Genomic DNA, 25,323 nt, shown 5'->3' with positions numbered 1-25,323 from the left:
TCTCTATTTCATATAGGTTAAAATATGAAAAAAATGTTTTAGAAATGAAGAAATACGGTATTCATTAAGTTCACCAATGACTTCCATGTTGTCAAATCTAATTGGTCACTTTAAATCTTTAATTCTCAGCAGCACTCTACAGGGCTGATGACTCCCTTCCTTATTCAGATGTTTTTCTCTTGGCTTCCAATGCACCTTCTCTCTCTCATTTTCTCGATTGCAATGGTGGCTCCTCCTGTGCTAAATCTGTTACCATCTGACTAAGTCAGCGTTCTTTACTACAATCAAAAAATTTTTATGATTTTATGATGTTTCCACTGGGCTCCAACCTTGTTTATTCAATTGCTTATTTCGCATCTCTACTTAGATGTCAAACAGGCATCTACATTAACAGGGAAAAAGCTACTTTCCCCCTAGTGTTTCCCATCTCAGTAAATGGTACAACCATTCAACTAGCTGCTCACACTGATAACTCTATCTGCTTTGACTCCTCCTTTACTCTGATTCCAGAAATTCAATCCAGTCCATCTAATCCAAGCATGGCCAATAGGAGTTAATAGAGTTAACTTCCACAGCTAGCTTCCATATCTGACCCCGTTATCCAGGGTTATCATTTAAAATCGCAAATCTGATGATGTTCTTCCTTTGCTTACTCTCCAATGACTTGCAACTCCTTTTTTTTTTTTTTTTTTTTTAAAGACAGGGTCTCACTCTGTTGCCCAGGCTGGAGTGAAGTGGCACAAACACGGCTCACTGCAACCTCAGCCTCCCGGGCTCAAGTGATCCTCCTGCCTCAGCTTCCTAGAGTGGCTGGTACTACAGGTGTGCGCCACTGTGCCTGGTTGATTTTTAGATTCTTTGTAGAATGGGGTCTCACCATGTTACCCAGGCTGGTCTCAAGTGATCCTCCCACCTCAGCTTTCCAAAGTGTCAGGATTACAGGAATGAGCCACCATGTCCAGTCTACAACTATACTTAAAATTAAAACTCAAAACTCATCTTAGCTTATAAGGCCATACAACAATCTGGAATTTGTCTACTTTCTCAATTTGGTGCTAAATACGCACTGCATGTAATCAAGAAACATTAGTGGAATATTACTGTTAGTAACACCATTATCTGTTTCAATTATTGATTAAAGACAATATAAAAATGCAAGTGAGGCCAGATGCAGTGGCTCACACCTGTAATCTCAACACTTAGGAAGGCAAAGGTGGGTGGATCACCTGAGGTCAGAAGTTTGAGACCAGCCTGGCTAACATGGCGAAAGCCCCTCTCTACTAAAAACACAAAAATTAGCCGGATGTGATGGTGCACACCTGTAATCCCAGCTACCAAGGAGGCTGAGGCAGAAGAATTGCTTGAAACCAGGAGGCGGAGGTTGCAGTGAACGCCACTGCACTCCAGTGGCAGAGACCACGCCACTGCACTCCAGCCTCCAGCCTGGGCAACAGAGCAAGACTCTGCCTCAAAAAAAAAAAAAAAAAAAACAAGTGAAAAGTCCTATTAATGTTGTTAACTGATATCATAATGTGAAAATAAAGAAGTTCATTGATGCTTATTCTACAATTATCATAATTGCTCAACCCACTGCCTGTGGAATGGAGTCAGGAAGAATCAATGCTTATTATAAAAATTTTAAAAAATTAATTTCAAAGAGTATCCATATTTTACCTTTAAAAAACAATTTTTGAGACATTTAAATGATTTTATTACTCCCTTGCTTATAAAATGTTTTTACAAATACCATACTCCCTCAATAAAAATGATGATTCCTTCTTTACTTCCTTACAGATCTGTTTTGACTTACCAATGAATGTCTAGTTAAACCCTTGGGAATATATCACATGTATGTCATGTAACGAAAAAAGATTAGGAATCATTTTTCAAGATGACAAACCAATCTGTACAATGGCTATTATAAAAATGTACTGCAGAAGGTGGATGCCTTCCCCCTCCCCCCCACCAGAGCCAGCTGCACCACCTCCTTCCTACTCCCCCTACTTTAGTCATGTTCCCAGTTCTAGCTTCTATTCATGGGGGGAAGGAAACGAGATTTGAATCAGAAACAAAACTAAGGTTTTAAAACTGAATTATCCTTCAAAAATGGAAAGCAACCAGCATGTTATAGAATCTGTCCAAGAAATGATGGGAATCTGGGAATCCAACAGAGCAGAGTTCAAAGCAGTGACTCTGAAAAAATTGTTACCATTTTCGTTAATATCCCACTAAACTGAGACTACTCAATTAACATGCAGAATCAAATTATATATATATAATTTTATATGATTTTCACTTAATAACAAAACAACCTTTTCATCTTATAAAATCTTGATAAATACCAACCTATAATCGTTTCATGTTTCCATTCTACAGTTATGCCATAATTTAACTATTATTCTCTTGTAGAACATTGGTGTTGTTTCCAAATGTTAAGATTTGAATTATAGTATCTGTTTCCTTAAGTGTGATTTTTCCCTCATTATTAAATATGCACTATCTATGGACAAAAAGGTATTGCAAAAAAAAAAAAAAAAAACCAATCCTGGTAACTTCTGTACTTGAAACAACTCTAAATAAAATGAAAGGACAACAAAAGGAACCAGTGAAAAATGTTATAAATGATGACCTTTTGGGAAAACAACAAAATGATGTCAACAGTATTTAAATTTTCACTTTAAACTTTCTAATGATTTCAATTTGAACAACTGGTCTTCAGGAAATAATACAATATTAAAGAAAATGCTTTATTCAAAAAAATGCTCATCAAACTGTTAACAAGGAAAAGCTTACATTATGTTTATAAAACAGATACAAAAATGGATATATAGTGTGGTCTTAAGTATGTAAAAAAGTACAAAAACACAAGAAGAGTATATATTAAAGTGGTAATTTATCCAGAATGGGAGGATTAATGAACTTTTTGGGACTTTGTGTAATTCACAAATTTCTTGAAATTGGTATGCATTATTTTTACAATCATAAAAGAAAACAAACATACCTATTAATGTATCCATCTTTTCATTTAGTCTAGATATTTCTTTGAAGGTAAAGATTCTAATTTCCCCCCATATCCTCAGAATCCAGTATTGTGCCTTACAAAGAGTAGCCTTTTGACAGCTACTTGTAAAATGAATTAATCTTTAACATCTGCTTTAAGGACCACTCCCTCTCTCCAGAAGTATCCCGATCTCTCCAAAAGTATCAACTTTTTGGTTGCTGCTAAAAGTTGGCATAAATTCAAAAATAAATTTTGAGACTAAGAACCATACTTGAGTTCTTTCAAAAAAGAGAACTGTGATGTTTTAGTCTAAGCAAAACATAAATAATCTCAGAAGTGACAGTTATTTGAATTGTTCCAACACAGGGATTCTTTTTTTTTGAGATAGGTCTTGCTCTGTTGCTCTGGCTGGAGTACAGTGGCACAATCACGGTTCACTGCAGCCTCAAACTCCTGGGCTCAAGTGATCCTCCTGCCTCAGCCTCTGGAGTAGCTGGGATTACAGGCAGGCACCACCACAACCTGCTTAAACTCCTGGGCTCAAGTGATCCTCCCACTTCGGCTTCCCAAAGTGTTGTGATTACAGGCCTGACCCACTACACCCAGCAGAGATTCTTTTTTCTTCATTCAAAGAGATGATAAAATCAAAATGAAGCCAAAATGTAGGCAGCAATGGTCAAGCAGTACTATAGTGAGAACTGGCCAAACATTTCTTTCAGTGCAAGATTCTCGAAACCCTGTCTTAACATTCGTTATAAAGATACTAATTTATATACAAAAATTTTGTTAATTACAAATGCTATTACAAATGGATGAAATGGTAATTTTCTAACAGATGCTGCTTAAAGAAAATTCCATGGTCAAAAATAAGATTTATTCTTTTGCCTTGCCTGATTTAGAAGTTCTATCAGGACGTGACTAAGGAAAAAAAAAATCTCTGGGGACAATGAATAATAGCTTATTATTCAAACAGAGGAAACGCTACTCTACTTCTTAGTTTACTTCTTAGTTGAATAACATCTCAAAATCCAGATAAATTCCATTGTATAAATAATACTATGAAAACTCACTTGATATTACAAATTTTGACTATTTCTTATCTGACATGACATAGCTATTATTTTAATGACTATAGCTATATCCACAAATTCACATTTCCTCTAATACCACTTGTAACTGACTACTTCCACTGTTTCACTAAGGCTTTGTGCTCAATTATATCCCTTTTCTATTCATACAGTTAAACTTCCAACCTTTAAGCTAAACATCAACCTTTTTAAAAGCATAGCGTTTTTTTTTTTAAAAGGTCTTATGGACATTTGCATTAAGATTATAGGCTGGGCAAGTGACTCAGGTATGTAATCCCAGCACTTTGGTAGGCAGATTACTTGAGCCCAGGAATTCAAGCCTAGCACGGGCAACATACTGAGACTCCATCACTACAAAAAATACAAAAATTAGTCAGGTGTGTTGGCGTGCACCTTCATCCCAGCTACTGGGGAAGGGTGAGGTGAGAGGATCACTTGAGCCAGGGAGGTTGAGGCTGCAGGAAGCCATAATGGCACCACTGCACTCCAGCCTGGGGTGACAAAGTGAGATTCTGTCTCCAAAAAAGAAAAGCTTATAGGTGGATCAATCCCTGGATGGCCCGCATAGTGGTTACAAGAATTGTTTACATGCATTAAGACGTGTACAAAGAACACAATATTTGCCACTAATAGTAAGAAAACTGGTATACCATGCAGAACTCACCTGGGTATAGAAGCCACTAGCTGCCTCTAGGAACAGAGAAAGGTTTGCCTGAACTTCACTTCGATTCGGATTTGCTCGATTCTTTGCCTGGCCTTGTAGTGTTGTGATCTGATTCTTAAAGGCGTGATTCCAGCTGAAAACAAAATGTAATTCTATTTGGTATAGCAGTGACTCACTGGGCAGACACTGGTCCCCCTGAGAACAAGAAAGAACTGTCTGTTATAATTATACCACACTAGACAGTAAACCTGCATTAAAGTTATTCATTTATTTAAATAACTTTATGCTTCCCTTTGAACAGGACTAGACATGCAGTAGAATCCAACTGACCTTAGTAAACACTTACCAAATGTTCGAATAATCAGATTGTGGCTTCAGCTATTAATCTTTTAGAACTACTAGAGTTTATTTAGGAATCCCAGTAGAAAATCAGAACAATGGTGGCAAGATCAAAGTACAAATAAGGTATTAACAAATTTCTACATATAGTGCCAAATGTGATGGACTATACCCTAACAAGTGACATGTATATGGGGGCGGGGTGGGGGGTGGGGGTCTGTAAATAGTAAGCCATATCTCTTACTTCCCCAAAAGTTATTTCCCAGAGCGTTCAGTTTCACTGCTATTTAACAGTTTTGTTTATTTCTCTTGTGATTAACATTAAGAGGTTGAAATACAAGCCACATTTCAAATTTTGTTATTTAAAATAAGAAACAATATAATGCTGAAATATGGCATACCAAAATCCTGTTATAAAATGCTTTTCATTAATCTAGTTATATATGGCATCAGTTTAAGTCCAGTTATGATGAATACAGTCACTCTCTAACCTGGAAATCATAGTGGGGAATAAAAAACTAAAACAAAGGGAAGACATTACTGGCCTGATTAAAGGAAACAAACACAGATAGGAGGTTTACAACCTATCTGGAAAGTACCTAATTCTCTATCAACATCAGCTTCTGAGGTTCTAGAACACTAGGTTTTTTAATGATTTGGGAGGACAATCACTTCCCTCAGCATTTCTGATGACATCTTATCCTTGACTCTAACATCACAGGATAAGGATTTTGATGGTCATGATTTAGCTGTATTACTAGACTTCCTAAAAATATAAAGTATCTAAGACAGATGTAAATGATAGAAAAAATTAATCTTCACCAACATTTTAGTAGACAAAGTACTCTTAACTGATTTTTAAATTTCTATCAGGCTAATGTCCCTGTTCCAACTTACAAGGCAAAGCCTTCCACAAAAGACAACTACTCACTTGGGAATCTGGTTATCTGCCATTTTGCCCCTCATAGAAAGAAAAAGTGGAAAAGTCTAAACACACAAAATCTTTCATTTTACTGGGGGTGGCGGGGGGTGGGAAATACTACTAACTTACTTAATTAAAAGGAGGAACTTTTTCTTACAATGCAAATACATTTTCCTGACAGAGAAATTACAGAATCATGTTTACCAAAGAAAGATTTTTCTAAAGCCTACTCTTGAATTTTTTGTTTAAATCAGGGCTTAATTGTAAGACTGACCACAGACAATCCAAACACTCTCAGTATTTGAAATAGATATATTTGCTTTTTTGGACAGGCCCTAAAAGAGTTGCCCTAATGACCTTAATAGGATTCAACTCTAAACATTTCTCTTCTTACCTCCAAAGACTGTATTTGAAATAATATCAATGGCCAAATATCAAAAATATCAGAATTTCTTTCCATTGAAAAAGCTTATTCTGCAACAGGTTGAAAAACAACCAACCAAACTGTTTTAAAGTCTTGGTGAAATTCTTGATCTTACAGGGACTTCCCAAATGATAGGTAATACTTACAGATCCTGTTCTACTTTCTTGTCTAAAGCGTATTCCAAATCAGTAACTAGCATTTTCTGGTACAGGTCCTGCAGAGCCTGCCTGGATGTCCAGACTTCAGCTGGACCCAGCTTAGAATCTGAGTAACAAAAACAAAAACATAAGAGTAGATAGATAAACCCCAACAATAAAACCATTATACCACACCAGTGACTCCTTCCTGCTCCATCCCCAAGGCAAAATCTGCTCTAAATATATTCCATAGAACGCTGCAGAAGTTTTATACTATTATATTTCAAATGACTTTCACCTTTGACTAACGACTAAGTCTAGTTTACAATGCTTCTGTTTTTAGTTTTGAAATAACATCATGAAAAGGGCTTTAAAAAAAAAAAAAAAAGGTTTGCCCTTCGCTTTTGGTTTGTATTTCTGCCTTTTCACCTAACAAGAAACTATATGCCTCACAGTAAGCCACCTCATTTGAAGTAACGGACTGCCACGTTGGTCTGTTTACTCTCATACTGTATCTCTTTGTCTAACGCAACTGTTTCTTTCTTTTTTTTTTTTTTGAGAACCGCCCACAAATTTCATTACAGAATTCTCACATCAGCTGACTATCAGCAGTTGCTTTGGTATTCTGCTGTTACTCCTCTCTCAATATACTGACCGCATAAGCCATGACAGTGTTATTTTAATGAGTGGTAGACTGTTTTCCAAGATACTTTTGTGAGCAATCCACATTAGTCATTTAACATAAACGAAGACTTAGAAGACTGGGATTAAACTGCTAAAGAGGTCAGATGAGAGACTGGGTGTAGAATGTAATCAGAAAGTCAGTCTATGACTACACATAATACAAAATTGGGGCCCTGCTGTCTGCCAGAGTCATGCAAAGCACCTTAACCTTTGCGATCACTGGGATTATGATTGCAACAACTGACAGTAAGCTCCCTCAGTAGGTGAACTGAATAATGGACTTTTAAATTATGTATTTTCCATAACTAGCTGGGCTATTTGGTTTTGCTGCTACACAATGGCATAATCATCACTCTTCTTTAGGTTTGCTATTAGTATCTACAGCCACCACAATCCTATTTTGCAAAGAGAATCTCCTGGATTTGAGTTAATGCTCCTAAGAGTTTACAGGCTAGTAAGAATAGAGTTTAGTATCAGCTCCTCATCCCTAGTTAAACTGTTAATCACTAAATAATAGATTTAGTCAACCCTGCTTTAATTCACTTATGGCAAGAAAAAGAAGTGTAAAAGATTACTAATTCTCATCTATCAAGACCGTCATTCAAATGAGTAGACTTGTTATCTTAAAGTTTCTGGGCAGCCAAAGGTCCCCTACAAAGGTCAAACCCTAAGACTATTTACTAAGGTTGTTCAATATCTAAGAAAAGGTAAATGGTACAGATAGCTTGATACTGCTCCATGTTCTGTTTTCATCACACAACAGATTATGTTTTCAATGCCAATTCAAGAGCATAATACAGTAACTCAGAACAAACACTGATATACACAATACAGATGATGATAAATCTGTTAATAATGGAAAGAACTGAGTAGTAGCTATTACTGAGTAAATATATAAGCCATCTACCCCCCAACACACTTATCCTTGAACAAGATGACATGAGATTATCCATGAACTCTTAGGACATTAGCCTAAATGACTCTAGAGTTGACAAAAAGATATTTCAATAGTCCTTTTCCTCTTTGTAAATCTTGGCAGGTATGCTGTTTAATTCTTTTTTTGTGAATTTCATTGCAGAACTAAATTACTCAAAAATTAGAGTAAGATTCACTACACTAGTACATATTCCTCTTATTACATTTTAGGATGGCATATGCTGTTATGAAGGGCATACTGATAAGTATATGGTGATTACAACGTATTTCCTAATTTTGTATTTGAATAATTTACTTTTTTTTTTTTTGAGACAGAGTCTTTCTGTCACCCAGGCTGGAGTGCGGGGGTGTGATCTCTGCTCACTGCAACCTCCACCTCCCCGGTTCAAGTGATTCTCCTGCCTCAGTCTCCAGAGTAGCTGGGATTGCAGGTGCATGCCACCACGCCCAGCTAATTTTTGTATTTTTGATAGAGATGGGGTTTCACTATGTTGGCCAGACTGGTCTCGAACTCTTGGCCTCAGGTGATCCACTCACCTGGGCTTCCAAAAGTGCTGGGATTACAGGCGTGAGCCACCACACCATGCCTCATCTACTCTTTTCAATGGCTAAGTCTGGCAGTTATTCTTCCAAAAGACCTCAGTCATTATTTAAAACAACAAAGATGGCCAGGGGCAGTGGCTCACACCTGTAATCCCAGCACTATGGGAGGCTGAGGCAGGAGGATCATGAAGTCAGGAGTTCGAGATCAGCCTGACCAACATGGTGAAACCTCGTCTCTACCAAAAAAACAAAAATTAGCCAGATGTAGTGGCATGCACCTGTAATCCCAGCTACTCAGGAGGCTGAGGCAGGAGAATCGCTTGAACCAGGGAGGCGGAGGTTACAGTGAGCTGAGATTGCGCCACTGCATTCCAGCCTGGGTGACAGAGCGAGACTCTATCTCACAAAAAAAAAAGTAACAAAGATATGGGAGAAAAGAAAGGCAGCAAGGTAGCTCACTCAATTTCAAGGACTTTCAGAAGAATTTTTCTATAAATATTTTTTCTGAAGATTTACCTACTAAAGTTTGGTTAATTATCAAGAGGAAAAAAAAATATTTTCCCAGAAAGATATGAGCCTAACACTGTAAGATATTTTGGTTTATATAGGGTATGTTATTTTTTCTGTATGTCTTAAATCGTTAATAAAAAGTTTCATAAAATTAAGTGATTATATAAATTAAATTAGGTAACATTCAATTCTGTATACCATATATTAATATTATATGCCATTTCCAATAATTACTTAAGCAAGAATTCAAACTATATAAACAATAAATATTTAAAGCAGATAGTAAATGATCATCCCTTTTGGCAACTAAGATGGGATTTAGTGCTGTGCGTAATATAAGAAAGAGGATATCCTTCCATTAATTTAATGTATAAAATATGTGGTAAAAAAGAAATAAGCCAGCCAATACCTGTCATGTCAGCCTTCAGGACTTCTGCCTGCCTAGATAGAAAAAAAAAAAAAAAAAGAAAAAGAGTACCAGTTAGAAACAAACGAGGCCTAACTAACATATAAATAACACTAAGTTAGGTGAAATAATATACTACAATAAGGATATACAGCAGCTATAATTTTGGCACTGCAAATAGCATCCCTACTTTAACATCAGGGTAGCATAAGGTCTTGGCAAATTAATGCCAACATTTAAAAAGTTTAAGGACCCTTAGGGACCTTTTCTGCTAAGTAGAGTCCACCTTCTTGCTGTTTTCCTCCAAATGTGATTTACTTAAGATAATATTCAATGACATTCATTAAATTTTTAAAAATTCTCTCCATGCTGCCAAAAAATCCTACTACATTTCTCAATTCACTCCTCACCACAACTATTTCAAATTTCCCCTCTTCTCAAGCTACTGATTCCTATACCCCTTCCTCACCTCCAAGTGACATTTCCATACCTCAGGGAAAACAATTCCCACTTACTAAATATGTACTACATTGATACAGCCTGCTTCTTACTTTCTCTTGTTAAAACACTAGAGGTAGTGCACCTCTTAATATTTAAGAACAATAATTCCACTTAGGTATGTTCTTGCTAACCCTTCTTAAGGACTGTTCCTTTGATTTACCCCTTCCCTTGCACCAATTTTGAGACTTCCCTCACTTCATTTGGATCTTTCCTTCTCTTCAGCATTTTAACATGTCCAAGTATCTCACACATTTTAAAAACCTTCTGCCCCATGTTCCCCTCTAGCTGCTGTCTTTTTTTTCCCTCTCAAATTCTTCAAGAATTACCTGTGTTCAAGAGGTCCAAAACTGAACTCAAGACCCATTCCCATCCCCTACCTCTAGTTCTCTTTCTAATGTTTTTTCATCTTAGCAAATGCATCATAGCTTTCCAATTGTGGAAGGAAGAAACCTGGAAGTCCTCCATGACAACTTTCTCTCAAACCTCTAACATCTATCAACTCCAAAAGATGTTATCTACTAACTATATCTTGAATCTGTTGATTTCCCTTCATTTCTTCTTCAGCCACTCTCATTCAAGAACCATCCCTTGACTTTGTTTCCTCCACTTCACTCTTGCCCTATTTCATTCTGTTCTCCCAACAGCTGTCAGAGGGATCTTTTAAAAATGCAAATCTGATCTACCAGTTGTCCCTTTAAAACACTTTAATGACTTCCCACTACTCTGAGGTTAAGAACAAAACCTAAACTGTCCTACAACATTCGACAGTCTCTGAACTCTATTTTCACTACTCTTCACTCCTTGATCTCCGGGCTCATTTCTGGACTTCTGGACTGGACTTCTAGTTTCTCCAGTATACCCTGCTTCTTTCACACTAGAGGTCTTTATAAAAAACTCTGCTAGCAACACCTCTTCCCCCTTCGTCTGCTTAATTACCACTCATCTTCTACCTCAGTCAGCACATTACTGCTTCAGAAAGCCCTACCTGAACTCCATCTAGATTAAGGATATTCCTATTTTACGCTCTCACAGCACTTCTAGTTTTTCTTCATATTACATATTACAGATTTTAAGAATGCTTATCACAACTCCTTGTCTACTAGCATAGCACCTTGCACACAACAGACACTCAATATTTTTAATGAGAGGAAAAGTATAAATCAGACTCATATACTCTATTTAAGAAAGTAGGTATATAAACTTGAGAGATTTTTTTTTGAGAGAGATTGGGCCTTGCTATGTTGCCCAGGATGGTCTTCAACTCCTGAACTCAAGAGAGCCTCCTGCCTCAGCCTCCAAAGTAGCTGGGATTACAGGTGCATGCCACCCTGCCAGGCTGAGATTTCCATTTTTAATAATGAACTTTTAGCATGAGAGCTAGAGAACATTAAGGTTTTAAAATTTTTACTGTTTAAATATTGTTTTACATAATTTATTAAGTATTTAATGTCAATTGTATTAGGTTGATGAAAAAGTAATCGTGGTTTTTGCCATGTTAAAAGACGCACCAACCTAATAACCTAATAAATTTAAGTTTCATTAAAATGTAAAGCAAATCCTTTCATTCTCTTAGTCTTTAAAAGATATTTACATCTTTTCAAAATTTAAGCTTTCAAACAACAGAATCACAACGTAGTGCTAAGGAGGTAACCATAAGCCCTATGAGAACTAGCAACATAAATGAAGAATACTAAACAAATAGCCACACTTAGTTGTAAAATGTTAACATCGCATCAAATTCCATTATCCATATAGCCTGACTTCACTCTTCACTTCAGGTGTTAACTTTTGCCATTAAAAAAAATACACATTTGCAAAACTGTTGGCTTATGCCTTTAAAACCTAAGATTATACAATTTAATAAAGCATACCACGTACCCCATCCTACCAATGTCGCAACTGTTGCTCCTCCCCTGAAAAATCCTATTGGAGAGTACTAATTTATAAACCTTTTAGTGAGAAAGCTAGGGTTAATTATGCACCTTTACTAGATTCAATGAATGACCTTTCATTTTGTCCCTGAGTTGTGAAGTTAAAAAGCATATATTTTACTATGCTTCCCTATGTTAGCTAAAAATTCATACTCAAGTATATGCAGGATATATACTTAGGATCATGTATCTAAAGGTTGTTTTCTCATTCCAAACATGATTTGTTTTGTAAAGATGAACAAGTAACATTTCAGTATGCTAACATCCACCTAATGATGTTACCAACTTCCAGTCAAAGATTATATGCGGTATATAATATAAATGTAATTTACAAATAATCTGCTTTTCTTACAAGCTGTCAGGTGATGAACTATAGTTCTTGCAGACTCTGGAGCAGGCTCCCATCGATAAACAAAGATCTAAAATTTTACTCCGTATTTTTACCATGTTATAATCTGTCCAAGAAAAACTGTAAAACTAAAAAGTCAAGCACTAATAGAAATATAAAAATGTCACAAAAACTGACATAAACGTTAAAATATTTTGAAATTCCAGCTTTGATTCCTCAGTATGACAAGGGTAGAGGTGCTCATTTCTGTGCAGTTCTATCCTAGGTTCTGAAAGAAGCACAAGTTAATTACTTTTATTACCTTCCTAATAATGACAATTATTAGCTTTCTTTTTAAAAACAACTTTGCTAAACTGAATTGATAAAGACAGCTAAATGGAAAATATAACAACCCTATGGAATAGCTAGAATTATTCCTGTTTTATAAATAGAAAAACTGAAGCTCCGAGATATAAAATAATTCTTCCAGTCACAAAGCAGTCAGGTACCAACAGGTACAAATTTTGTTCTTAAATGACTCCACAAAGTTCAAGTTACTTCTATTTCTTTCAAAGTAGAGTAACAAAATTATATGACATAAAAAACTAATGTTGGTTTATCCAGGAACATTAACATTTAAGTCAATTAGCCTAAATTAAAAGATCTGTTCATAAAGGAAATAGATTATATCTAAAATTTTTATCAAAAGGACCACAAGAAATAAATTTATACTCAAATGCCATGGTTGGCTTGTGAATGAAATTCCCTTTCATCCTGGATCTAATTTTGTGAAGACAGTTTTATTGGAACACAGCCACACACATTCATTTACATGTTGTCCATGGCTGTTTTCAGCTACCAAGGCAGAGCTGAGAGTTGAGACAACCACCACATGGTCCACCAACCCTAAAATATTTACTATCTGATCCTTTAACAGAAAAAGTTTGCCATCTCCTGCTCTAAGGAATATCTGATGAAAAGAACGAGAAGTAAAACATCTTTAAGTTCCCAAACCAAATTATGGTTATAAGAAATCATCAACAATAATGTCTGCAGAGTAAAAGTCTATATTTATTTGTTTTTATTAGTTAATATCTTAATCTTGTCACAAAGTGGACTATTTTAAAAAATATAGTCTCATATAATTAGAAACACTACTTGTAGGCCATGCTATGTTTTTGATAGAATCTACTGACAAACTCTTTAAAACAAAGTTTGGCTTATATACTATTATCCTAACTTTTTTTTTTTCTGTATCCCCAAAATATCCATTTAGACAGGTGGGAGGGTTAAGCTAAGAGTTATTGCCTCACAAGAAAAGGAATCTCCATCTTCCCACCCCTAAGCAACTATTAGCTTTCTTTTTAAAAAATAATGTACTAGAAGTCAAATCAATGGATATGTAACCTTATATAAATGTTTTAATAGATCAGCACAAAATTGGCTATATCATTATTTTACTTTATAAAGAAAAAAACTGTCCAGGCATGGTGGCTCACACCTGTAATCACAGTACTTTGGGAGGCTGAGGCAGGAGCATCACTGGAGCCAGGAGTTTAAGATCAGCCTGGACACCAGAGGAAGACTTCATCTCTACAAAAAACAAAAAATTAGCTGGCGTGGTGGTGTGTACTTGTAGTCCCAGCTACTCAAGAGCCTGAGGTGGGAGGATTGCTTGAGTCTAGGAGTTCTGAAGCTGCAGTGAACCGTGATTGTGCCACTGCATTCAAACTTGGGCAATGGAGTGAGACTTTTGTCTCCAAAGAAGACAATTGTTCTATGGTTTTGTTACAAAGACCATCAATGAATTAACATTAAAGTTTACAGCCAATGCTCATACACAGAGGCAGAATTTTAAAATGTTTTTTCTTGGCAGAGGGTATGGCAACATGAATTCCTTTTAATTCTTTAAGCTGAAGGGATTAATGAAAAGAATGAACCAAGAATAAAATCACCATGCTTTCAATAATAAAGTAACACTATTAAACATAGCTATCAAAATATAGTCTTAGTTATTAATTAATAGGAAAAATTAAGCAATTCTATCAAGCAATAAAAAAAGAAAAAGTCATTAAAAGGCTGAACAAAATATGGAACATTCAGTGACAGCCAAATATGTTGAAAGCTAATAAACTGAAACAATAAATACTCGTGGAATAATCAAGATCTACAAATACATTTAAAGCATTCTAAGTACTTAGTACTATATACTATACTACAGGTACTATAGTAGAGGTAGTAACAGGTACCAGGTACATTAGAATATATGTAGATACTATAGTGCCTATAAGTACAGCTAACACTATACGCAGCATTTACTATTGTCATTGTTCTAAGAGCTTTACATAAATTATCTACTTCACACTAAGTACTGTTATTGTCCCCACTTTATAGCTCAAGAAACCCAAGGAGATAGAGGTTATTAAGTAGTATCATTAGTCAAGGTCATAGTAAGTAGTAGAAGTAGCATAATCAATATGGCTCCAGAGTGTAACTCCTAACCCTCATTTTATGATAGTATGTAATAGTTCCTCTCTTACACAAGGGTATGAGAAAAAAAAATTTGAAATGTTTGATAGTAACAACCCATAGAACTGGAGCCTTCAATACTTCACAATTTTATGATAATTTTCCAAATAATGTTACTAGAGGAAAATACTAAAATTTGGGTTATCTTCTTTAACAAATATCTTGATTATATATAGCATTTATGTACAATGCTAGGTAACAAATACAGGATAATCTCTTTTAAGAATATACAGTCTAACAGCTGGGCGCGGTGGCTCACGCCTGTAATCCCAACACTTCGGGAGGCTGAGGTGGGCAGATCACCTGAGGTCATGAGTTCAAGACCAGCCTGGCCAACACAGTGAAACCTCGTCTCTACTAAAAATACAAAAATTAGCCTGGCGTGGTGGCATGTACCTGTAGTCCCAGCTACTCTGGAGACTGAAGCAGGAGAATCACTTGAACCTGGGAGGTGAAGGTTGCAGTGAGCCAAGATCACATCACTGCACTCCAGCCTAGGCGACAAAGCGAGACTCTGTCTCAAAAAAAAAAAAAAAAACCACACAAAAATAATATACAGTCTAAGATTCATGGTTTAAAAATGTAAAGGTATTTCCAAGTCAGGGCACATAAAATGGGAGATTCCTTCTGCCTGAACTCCCGAGCCCCTCTGAGCAGAATTCAGGAATGTAAGTCAACATCTTCTAAACTCACAGCTGCTAAGGAAAAGTGAATCACTCTCTTTTATTTTAGGAGAACATGCTGGGAGGTTTTTTTTTTTTTTTTTTTTTTAAAGAAATTTAACCAAAAGCCACAAGTTAATTTGTTCACTTGTTTGACAGAGTTCTAAGGAATACTTGGGATAATAACAGCATTTATCAATCATAGCCAGAAACACAATAATCTAGTCATAATTATTTATGCTGAATAATTGGCCAGACATAAGGTAAGCATGCACTTAATGTGCGCACATGCGTGTACACCCACACACACCTCAAGTCTCACAATATTAATCAGAGATATATAAATCATATTGCTGTACTGCTGAATTTCATTTGGAAAAGAAAATCTAGAGAAGATGCTGCTCCTAAAGGAGTTTTTCTTGCACACGTTAATAAAAATACTAATTTGCTTTCTCTTTATGGCACTTTAGGGCTCAGGAAGCATTTTCAAATCTCCCAACACGACAATACTCTATACCACAACATTCGCTCCCTAATTTATATTCTTTAAAAATGTGTACCTAGTTTTATTAAGGTATACCCAGTTTTATTAAGGACCAACACTGGTCTGAGAATTTCAAAGGATGGGAAGGAGTTATTCTTCCAAGCAGAAGAAATAACAGAACAATAAAAAGTAAAGCTAAGCTAGTGAGTGAGCATCAAATGCAAGGTAGAAAGCCACAGATAATGAAGCTGAAGAATCCAGAGAGAGCTTACTGTGACAGGCCTTGCATGACATGCCCTGGAGTTCTGATTCTGTCCTTTAATAGGAAACCAGTGCTGAACTTAAAGCAAGAGCATAGCATTGTTAGATTTACATTTTAAAAAGATTACTATAGATATAAGACTGGAAGTAAGGATGTGCTAATACAGATGAATGGAAAAACCCAGATTGAAGAAATACCTGGTAAGTTAAGCCGAAAGAAAGGAAGATAAAGCAGAGGAAAGAGTCTGTCACTCCCAGATTGTTAGTTTGGCCGGCTGGGTATATGAGAAGGTGGAGAATGCAAAAAAGATAGTATTCAGGGCTATACCCATAATACCTACAATAATGCCTTGACTGCAGCAGCTGTTCACTAAAAATGTGTTCAATTTGTTGAATTAATGAATGCGTAAGCAGGCATTCAGAGATAAGTATCAAGCAAAGGGGAGACTTGAGACTAGGGATACAGCACTGATGTGATCAGTACATTGATGGCAGTTAAAACCATGACAGTAAATGTAACTGCCCAGAAACACAGAATGGTGGAGCTAGTTCTCTGTTTTCATTTTTAAAGGGTAGATGAAAGACACTCCATGAAGAACACCAAGAAGAAACTGGTGAATAGTATAAGAGCAAGAGAAGAGTGGAGTATAGAAAATGAGAGAACAAAAAGGAAGAGTAGTCATCAATATCACAGGCAGCTGAAAAGTACTATGAGATAAATAAGGACTGGAAAGTGTCTCAGATTTGGTGAAATAAGGGTCAATGATAGCCTTGCCAGAGAAAAGATTACATGAGGATGCAGGAGGTTGAGGAACAAATAAGAGGGAGAAGTTTACATCAACTCTTAGGATGCTGGGCTGTGTAAAGAGAAAGAGATGGAGGCCATGGCTAAACAGAAGTTTCTTCCCCTCCCCACCAATTGGAGAGACACTTGAGAGTATTTAGAATAAAGGAAAGAAGCTGGAAGAAATGAATAGGTTGAAGATATAGGAGAAAATAAAACTGACAGCATTGTCCTGGAAGAGATAGAAGGAAATAAGAATGATATTATTAAGATAGGAAGACGACTGGCCTTGAAAAAGAGTCAGGATAAAATTGGAGGTTGGTAAGGTTAAACAGAAATGTGTTAGAATTGGGAAATACTGGGGGTAGGGAGATGTTAAGAGAATTTACAGCTGTATTTCCTCAATTTCAGAGATAAGGTAGATCCTGTGTCTGAAAGAAAGAGTGGGATAAGCTGTGGAGAATGGCAAATATTTGGGATAATTACAAAATGACAAAGAAAAGAATGCAGAGAAAGTGTTAAGAGCCATGTGGATTAGACAAAATGGAAAAATTAATACAAAAAATATATTGGCCAGGTACAGTGGCTCACACCTGTAATCCCAGCACCCAGCACTTTGGGAGGTCGAGGTAGGCAGATCACCAGAGGTCAGGAGTTTGAGACCAGCCTGGCCAACGTGGTGAAACTGTCTCTACTAAAAATATAAAAATTAGCCGGGCATGGTGGCGGGTGCCTATAATCCCAGCTACCCGGGAGGCTGAAGCAGGAGAATCGCTTGAACCCAGGAGGCGGAGGTTGCAATGAGCTGAGATCATACCATTGCACTCCAACCTGCGCAACAAGAGTGAGACTTGGTCACAAACTAAATAAATAAATCAAGGTATCAACAGAAAAATTGGCAGAAGACCAAACTGATAATTCAAAAAAGGAAATACTACTAGTAAGCACAAATTAAAATAAGTAATTTTTTTTTTTTTTTTACTCTAAATACTCAAATTGGTAACACTGGCAGATACCTACTTTTAAGGACCTCTAGGTAAGGTGACAGATACAAAGGCATGTACATAATTTCAATACAATAAAGGTGAGTGCAAGGATAGACATATGCCTAGAATACAACTAAGAAGAAGAGCCACTGGGAGTGTTAGAAAAGATAAGGGCCATAACAACTAGAAGAATGCCTCGGCCATGGCAGCTGTTCACTAAAAATTGTTGAATTTGTTGAATTACTGAGTGATAAAATACGAACCATACAGGAGGCAGTTTTATGTAATGGAAAGTAATATAAAGCAAAAAGACTCGGGTTTGAATTTGGGCTTTCCTACAAATAAGTAGTGCTATCTTGGAGCTTCTAAGAAGACTGTTTCCTCATCCATAAAACGAGAATACAAACTACTTTTCAAAGTTGCTATGAGTAATAAATAAGACAAGTAAGTTATATAAAAGAACCTAAATGATCATTTGAATAAGGAGGGGTAATCTGATTGTGACATGAATAGTTCAATGACCACCAAATTACTTTTGCTAATCTGGTTACTGACTGGCTAGTCAGGTGTCCCTCCCTCCCCTCACTGCTTCATGAGATCCCTTTTGAAGGGGCACAGTGGGTTGAAAAAGACATTTCAAAGTTGTAGTAAAAAACCCTAGGTCCCTACCACCACAAGCGACAAAAGAAAAACAGTTTAGATGTCATGATGACTATGTTCTTAGTATAAATAGAAAATAAAACCAGAGGCAGATACATAAAAATTACAAAATAATTGAGTCAGGGTGTTACTTTTTTCTTTTTTGTTTTTCTCCAAACATTAGTTCTGATTACATTATTTAACAAATATATTTTTAAAATTGGACCTGATATATCAAGACAATTATAAATTATAGAAATGCCACACTGGTAACAGGCTAAACTCATCTGTTAAGAATTAACCAGCAGTAAAATAACAATATAGTTTAATCACTTGTTATTTGCCAGGTTTTAGCTTTCATATTACTAAATCTTTGATTCTCACAACAATTCTATCAGGTAAGTAATAATATTAAGCCCATTTTGATGATGAGGGAATAGAGGCACAGAGTGGTTAAATAACTTGCCCAAGGTCACATAACTAGGAAATGGCAGAGCCTGGGTTCCACCCTTGCAATCTAGTTCCAAACCCGAGCTCATAAACATATTTAAGGCCTTCTGAAATGGCCAGGCTAGAGGTATCACTCTCCTAGTATCAGCTCTTACAGGCAACTATCATCTCTTGGTTAAAAGCTGCATCTTGAGATCAAGCATCTTTGCATGTTCAGTCATTATAAGCTGCTGTAGCAACAGTTATTACTTCACATGTACAAGAGGGCTTCTCTAGCATACTATCATACACCTATTTCTACAGGCACTTGGGAGGCTTGATTGCATCCATGCTGACACACAGAACAGCAAGCTGATGCTACCTGCACTCACATGATTTACTATGTTAAAAACAACAACAACAACAACAAAACACAGAAATTTTCATTCTAAAGGATGATGCATAAATCATTTGTCCCTATGTTTATCATAAATATTCAGAGACCTCATATAAAACAATTTTTTTTTTAATTTACTTCAGTAAAAATTTTAAAAGCTTCCTTGGACCACAAGATATAAACGCTCAAGACAAAGCAAACGTAAGCCAAGGTTCTCGTGAAGTCACATAAATAATAAAACTTTAGCATGCCCCATCCCGATCTTGGCCAAAATCAAATGCTTCAGGAAGATTCTAATTTCATTAGTGTTCACAGAGTATGAATAATACACATCTCCAAAAGGAATAAAAACAAGCAGAAATCCCTTGTAATTTTTATCCTACCTAATATTACTTGATTTCAGATGCTCCTCTGATTTCAAGTTTTCGGTCCTCATCTGGGACTTAAATGAAACGTTTTCTCCCACAATGACTATCTGCAAGAACATCCAATTTCTCATAAGGTAGAATGGTTTAAGACATTCTAGATAGAGGAGAGGAGGAAAATATGAGTTAACCCACAATAACAGAGAACCCTATGAAGAAAATTATTTTATCTTTATTTGAAATGACTTAATGTGAAAGGTAAAGGAAAAATGTCAAAGTATTTTTTTTGTTTGTTTAATGTTTCTTAGAACAAACATTTAAAAATTTATATTTCTAACAGATTCTAGTTATAGACCAAAATGTTATTCTAATGTTCCTCACTGTCTGAAAACTGAGTGATCACTACAGGACAGATACCAGTTACCAAGCAGGACTCTTTTAAGATCAGGGTGAGAATGCCCTGTAGAACACGGAAGCAGATGAACTCCTTACTGAAGAAAAAATATGTAAAACAATTAAAACACAATTATAGGTAGTATGAATAATGCTAAGATCAGTTGAAACTGTCAGGTTTTTCAATTCTCATTTACTGTACAAATTTGGTCATTTTTATATCATAGATGCAGTATTAAGGACTAAGTGTACTATGATGGAAAAAATCGATGTGATCCCTGCCATGGATTTAAAATCTAATGTAGAGACAGACCAACAAGGAAGGAGGCAGCAGTGGTTAAAAGCATGGCTTTGGGAGTCACACTTTCTGCACTCCAATGGTATGTCAGGTGTAAATCAAGTCACAAGAAAAACAGTACAATTTCTTGGGGACTTCAATTTAACTCAAAGATTTGGACAAAGTAAGTTATTATTATTGCTATTGATAATTGCTTACGTTTATAATTAGTATGTGCCAAATACAAAGCTAAATATTCTATATGCATGATATCATAAAATGGGAGTATAATATAGTAAGAATGTCTTATATTCAAACTGCCTAGGTTCAAACCAAGCTCTGCCACTTACTAGCTGTGTAACCTTAGGTGAATTACTTCTCTATGCCCCAGTTTTGCTAGAAATGAGATGGAGATAGTAAAATACCTACCTCATTGAGGTGTTTTGAGGATTAAATGAGGTAACAGAAGTAAAGCACTTAGGACTGTTCCTTGGTAAGTAAGCCCTCAAAAAATGTTGGCCATTATTGTCATTATCATTTTATAGTTATTACTCCTCCCAGCAATCCTAAAAGGTAAATGCTATTATTATCCTCAGTCTATAAATTAGGAACTTAAGAACTCACACTAATCAATTTAAAAATAGAACATTTTTCATAATTCTTCACAAGATAAAGTATGTCTTAGGAGAAATTTCAAATATGTGGCAGGTCTATGCAGACTTTGCTGCCATACTTCCAAAGCATATATTCAATCTCCTGTGACTTCAGTTGCACTTTAGTGGAAAAGAATGAGAGAAAATATTTTATGATAAAACTCAAGTTCCTCAGCATAGCATATAAAGTCCCACAGCTTTTCACTTTACACTTTATGATCCAGTAAACCTCAATTACTTTTAGTTTCTTGTTGTTTTGCCCCTCAGTATCCTTATTCATGCTTTTTCACTCATCCTAGAATGCCCTCCCACTTCCCTCCTTGTCTGGTTAACCCATTCTTGTATTTTAAACTCAGCAACTCCTAAAAGCAAGTCTTAGTTTGGCTGAGTACTCCCAGTGCATCTTAATGTCCACATTTATTATTGGACTCACAGTACTACAATGAAGTTATTTGTGTACACATTTCCTTCACTAGAGACTGTCCTATTCAATCATGCATATGTAGTGCCTCACATAGTGCATGGCATACAAGTTGCATTCAGGTTAATTTGGACTAAATAGTTTCTCAATAAAAGGTAAAGATCCTAAAAATTCAAGGTTTCTCAAACCTGACAATAGTTTTAAAAGTCTTCACCGAAAACAATCTGAAAGGTTTTTCATCTGAGAACCAGGAATAACATACTTTTTCTTAAGAAAACCTACCATTTTATAGAGTCAATCAGAGAAATACATAATCATTTACTTGGCTCTCTGAAATTCACATTTTGTTTTCATCGTAGTGGGATCTATATAATATATACAGAACATTAAATATTTCTGCAGAAATACAAAATCTAAAATTTCAAACAGAACATAAGCTCACAACCCAAATGAATGAAACAAGTAGGTTAAGCCATAAATAACAGGAAAGTTATTTCCCCTCATCTCAATTTTTACATTAAATGAGGTATGCCAAAACAATGCTTTCCAAAGCAATGAACCCAATGCTTTTTAAAAAAATAGTCCTTTTTTGGCAACAACCCCTGTACCTTCTTGAAATAATAAACAGATTAAAATTAGTATATCAATATATAAATGGTCAGATAAGACCACCTTAGAAGACATAACAAAATAATCAGATGCTTGCACATACAGATAAAAGGTTAACAGAATTCCAAACAAGAAGGATACCAAAATGAAAGCAAAAATATGAGTAGATACTAGAATTAAAAGTAGTGTTAAAGTAAGTAATAGCAGACTAAATTTATTTGGAAATGGTAAGAATATGAAAAAACTGACAAAGGGACAACATTACAAGACAAAGTACAAGGAGTTAATGCAAAGAAAACAGGCTGTCAAGAGAACAAGACAAGCCACAGACTGGAAGAAAGTATGTGTAAAACATGCATTTCATAAATGACTTATCTGAAATATACAAAGAACTCTTGAACAATAAGAAAACAAGCAACTCGATTAAAAAATGAGCCAAAACCTTAACAGACACCTCGCCAAAGAAGATATCAGATGGCAAATAAGCATGTGAAAAGATGCTCCACATAGTCTTAGGGAAATGCAAGTTAAAACAATGATACACTACTACACTATTAGAATGGCCAAAATCCAGAACAATTACAAAACCAAATGCGAATGAGAATGTGGAGCATGGGGAACTCTCATTCACTGCTATTGGGAACGCAAAACAGTACAGTCACTTTGGAAGACAGTTTAGTAGTTACTCACAAAGCTAAACATAATCTTACCATATGACCTCTTGGTATTTATTCAATTGAGCTGAAAACTGATGTCTACACAAAAACCTGCACATGAGTATCATATCGGTTTTATTTATAATCACTGAAAACTAATTCATCCATTCACCTACTGAAGCAACCAAGATATCCCTCAGTAGATGAAAGGATAAACAATCTGTGGTACATCCAGACAACAGATTATTATTTAGCACTAAAAAGAAATGAGCTATCAAACTATGAAAAGACATGAAGGAAACTTAAATGCATGTTACAATCTAAAATGACTATATACCATAGGATTCCAACCATATGACATTCCGGAAAAGGCAAGGACTATGGAGGTAGTAAAAAGATCAGTGGTTGCCAGGAGTTGGAAGGGAAGAGAGGGGGAATTAACAGGTGGACCAAAGAGGATTTTTAGGGCAGTGTACTCTGTACTATACAACAGTGGATACATGTCATTACACACTGGTCCAAACCCACAGAGTGTACAACACCAAGAGTGAACTATAATGTAAAATGAACTTCGGGTGAATATGATGTGTCAATGTAAGTTCATCAATTATAACAAATGTACCACTCTGGTGGGGGACGCTGATAATAAGGGAGGCTATTCACGTGTGTGAGCAAGGGGTATATGGGAAATCTCTATACCTTTCTCGCTATTTTTCTGTAAACCTAAAGCTGCTTTAAAGGAAAAAGAAAACAAGGTGTAACCATATCCTTTGACAGGTGACAGTGAACAAAAATCAGGTTGGAAAAAGAAACGGTGATTTTTGGTTTTTTTTAACTCTATTGCCCAGGCTGGAGCACAGTGATGCAATCATGGCTTACTGCAGCCTCAACCTCCTGGGTTCCTGCTTTAGCCACCCAAGTAGCTGCAACTAGAGGCATGTGCCACCACAGCTGGCTAATTTTTGTATTTGTAGTAGAGACAGAGTTTTGTTATGTTGTCCAGGCTGATCTTGAACTCCTATGCTCAAGTGATCCTCCCGCCTTGGCCTCCCAAAGTGCTGGGATTACAGGTATGAGCCACTGCACCCAGCTGAAACAGTGCTTTATAAAATGTAAAGCTCCATAAAATTTTAGATCAGGGAGAAATAAAGTTCAACTTTCTAACTTGGTACAGGTAGATAATATGAAAGATGGACAAGTTAATTAACTCAACTAGCAACAATATTTAAGATACTGTCTAACTAAATAAAATATGCTATAAATTATTGTGGTACAAATAGTACATTCTCTACTTCCAGGTACTCGTTGAAATTGAAAAACAAAAGATACTCAAAAGTCAAACTTCATATTCTCACAAGAGCCATTATTTAGCCCATACTCCCAGATGACAATTTAATTATCTAGACAGTTCTTTTTCTTACTTATTTTCTGGAGTAAAGAAATGGGTGCTGTATAATAAAATAATCTGGCCAGGTGCGGTGGCTCACGCCTGTAATCCCAGCACTTTGGGAGGCCAAGGCAGGTGGGATCATGAGGTAAGGAGTGCGAGACCAGCCTGGCCAAGATGGTGAAACCCCCCTCTCTACTAAAAAAAACAAAAATTAGCCGGGTGCGGTGGCGGACACCTGTAATCCCAGCTATTCTGGAGGCTGAGGCAGGAGAATCGCTTGAACCGGGGAGGCGGAGGTTGCAGTGAGCCGAGATTGTGCCACTGCACTCCAGCCTGGGCCACAGAGCAAGACTCCGTCTCCAAATAAATTAATTAATTAATTAAATAATTTAACAAATTAAACCAGATACAGATTATATAAAACCTGTGATCGATTATTAACTGCCTCCAATGAATCACACACTTCTTGGCATTTGCACCCCTGGAACTCCTACTGACCCTGGGTTTGGCCATGTGACTTACTTTGGCCAACTGGACTTCAGTAAATGTGACACTGAGACTTTTTAAGCACTGGCACATTTGGGCTTGCCCTTTTGGAACACCATTAAAACACTATGAAGCTGAGGATGACAGACTACTTGGGAAGAGAGACCCAGTCTTCTTAGCTATCACAGCCACTCCAGTTGAGGGCCCAGACATTTGAGCGAAGTTGTTTGGGACTATGCAGGTCAGACTTAACTTGATCTAGATGGTCTGAGATATGGGAAACTACCAAGCAAAATTTTTGGACATTTTAAGCAAAGGTATGACATGAATGTAATTAACTGGTAGTTTCTTAAAGAGTTTTGTTAAAGGGATCAGAGGAAAGAGTGGGAGAACAGATATCATTTGGAAGTCATCAGCATATAGATATTCGTTAAAGCCCATGAGATGGGATGACATTACCAAGGGAGTGTTAAGAGGCAGAAACTCCA

General features: G+C 36.3%; 1 protein-coding gene across 40 annotated transcripts in view; it reads right to left on the bottom strand.

The window, feature by feature from the left end:
• The window catches only part of SMG7 (SMG7 nonsense mediated mRNA decay factor), an 87,034-nt gene that overhangs the window by 38,413 nt on the left and 23,298 nt on the right, over positions 1-25,323 (bottom strand). For 13 of the 40 annotated variants that reach the window (XM_005540206.3, XM_065535904.2, XM_005540202.3 and 10 more), the window contains exons 2-4: positions 9,658-9,689; positions 6,585-6,702; positions 4,754-4,886 (exon numbers count right to left, since the gene is read on the bottom strand). In XM_005540206.3, the coding sequence (XP_005540263.2) occupies positions 4,754-4,886; positions 6,585-6,702; positions 9,658-9,689 (283 nt within the window). Of the gene's footprint in view, positions 1-4,753; positions 4,887-6,584; positions 6,703-9,657; positions 9,690-19,968; positions 20,108-21,049; positions 21,187-25,323 lie in introns of those variants that run through there. The other 27 variants (XM_015446779.2, XM_065536350.1, XM_065536187.1 and 24 more) reach the window with 7 other exon arrangements.

This window comes from Macaca fascicularis, chromosome 1 (assembly GCF_037993035.2).
Source record: "Macaca fascicularis isolate 582-1 chromosome 1, T2T-MFA8v1.1".
NCBI classification, from domain to species: Eukaryota; Metazoa; Chordata; class Mammalia; order Primates; family Cercopithecidae; genus Macaca; species Macaca fascicularis.
Note: the sequence above shows the minus strand (reverse complement) of the source record. Positions and strands in the feature narration are given on the sequence as shown.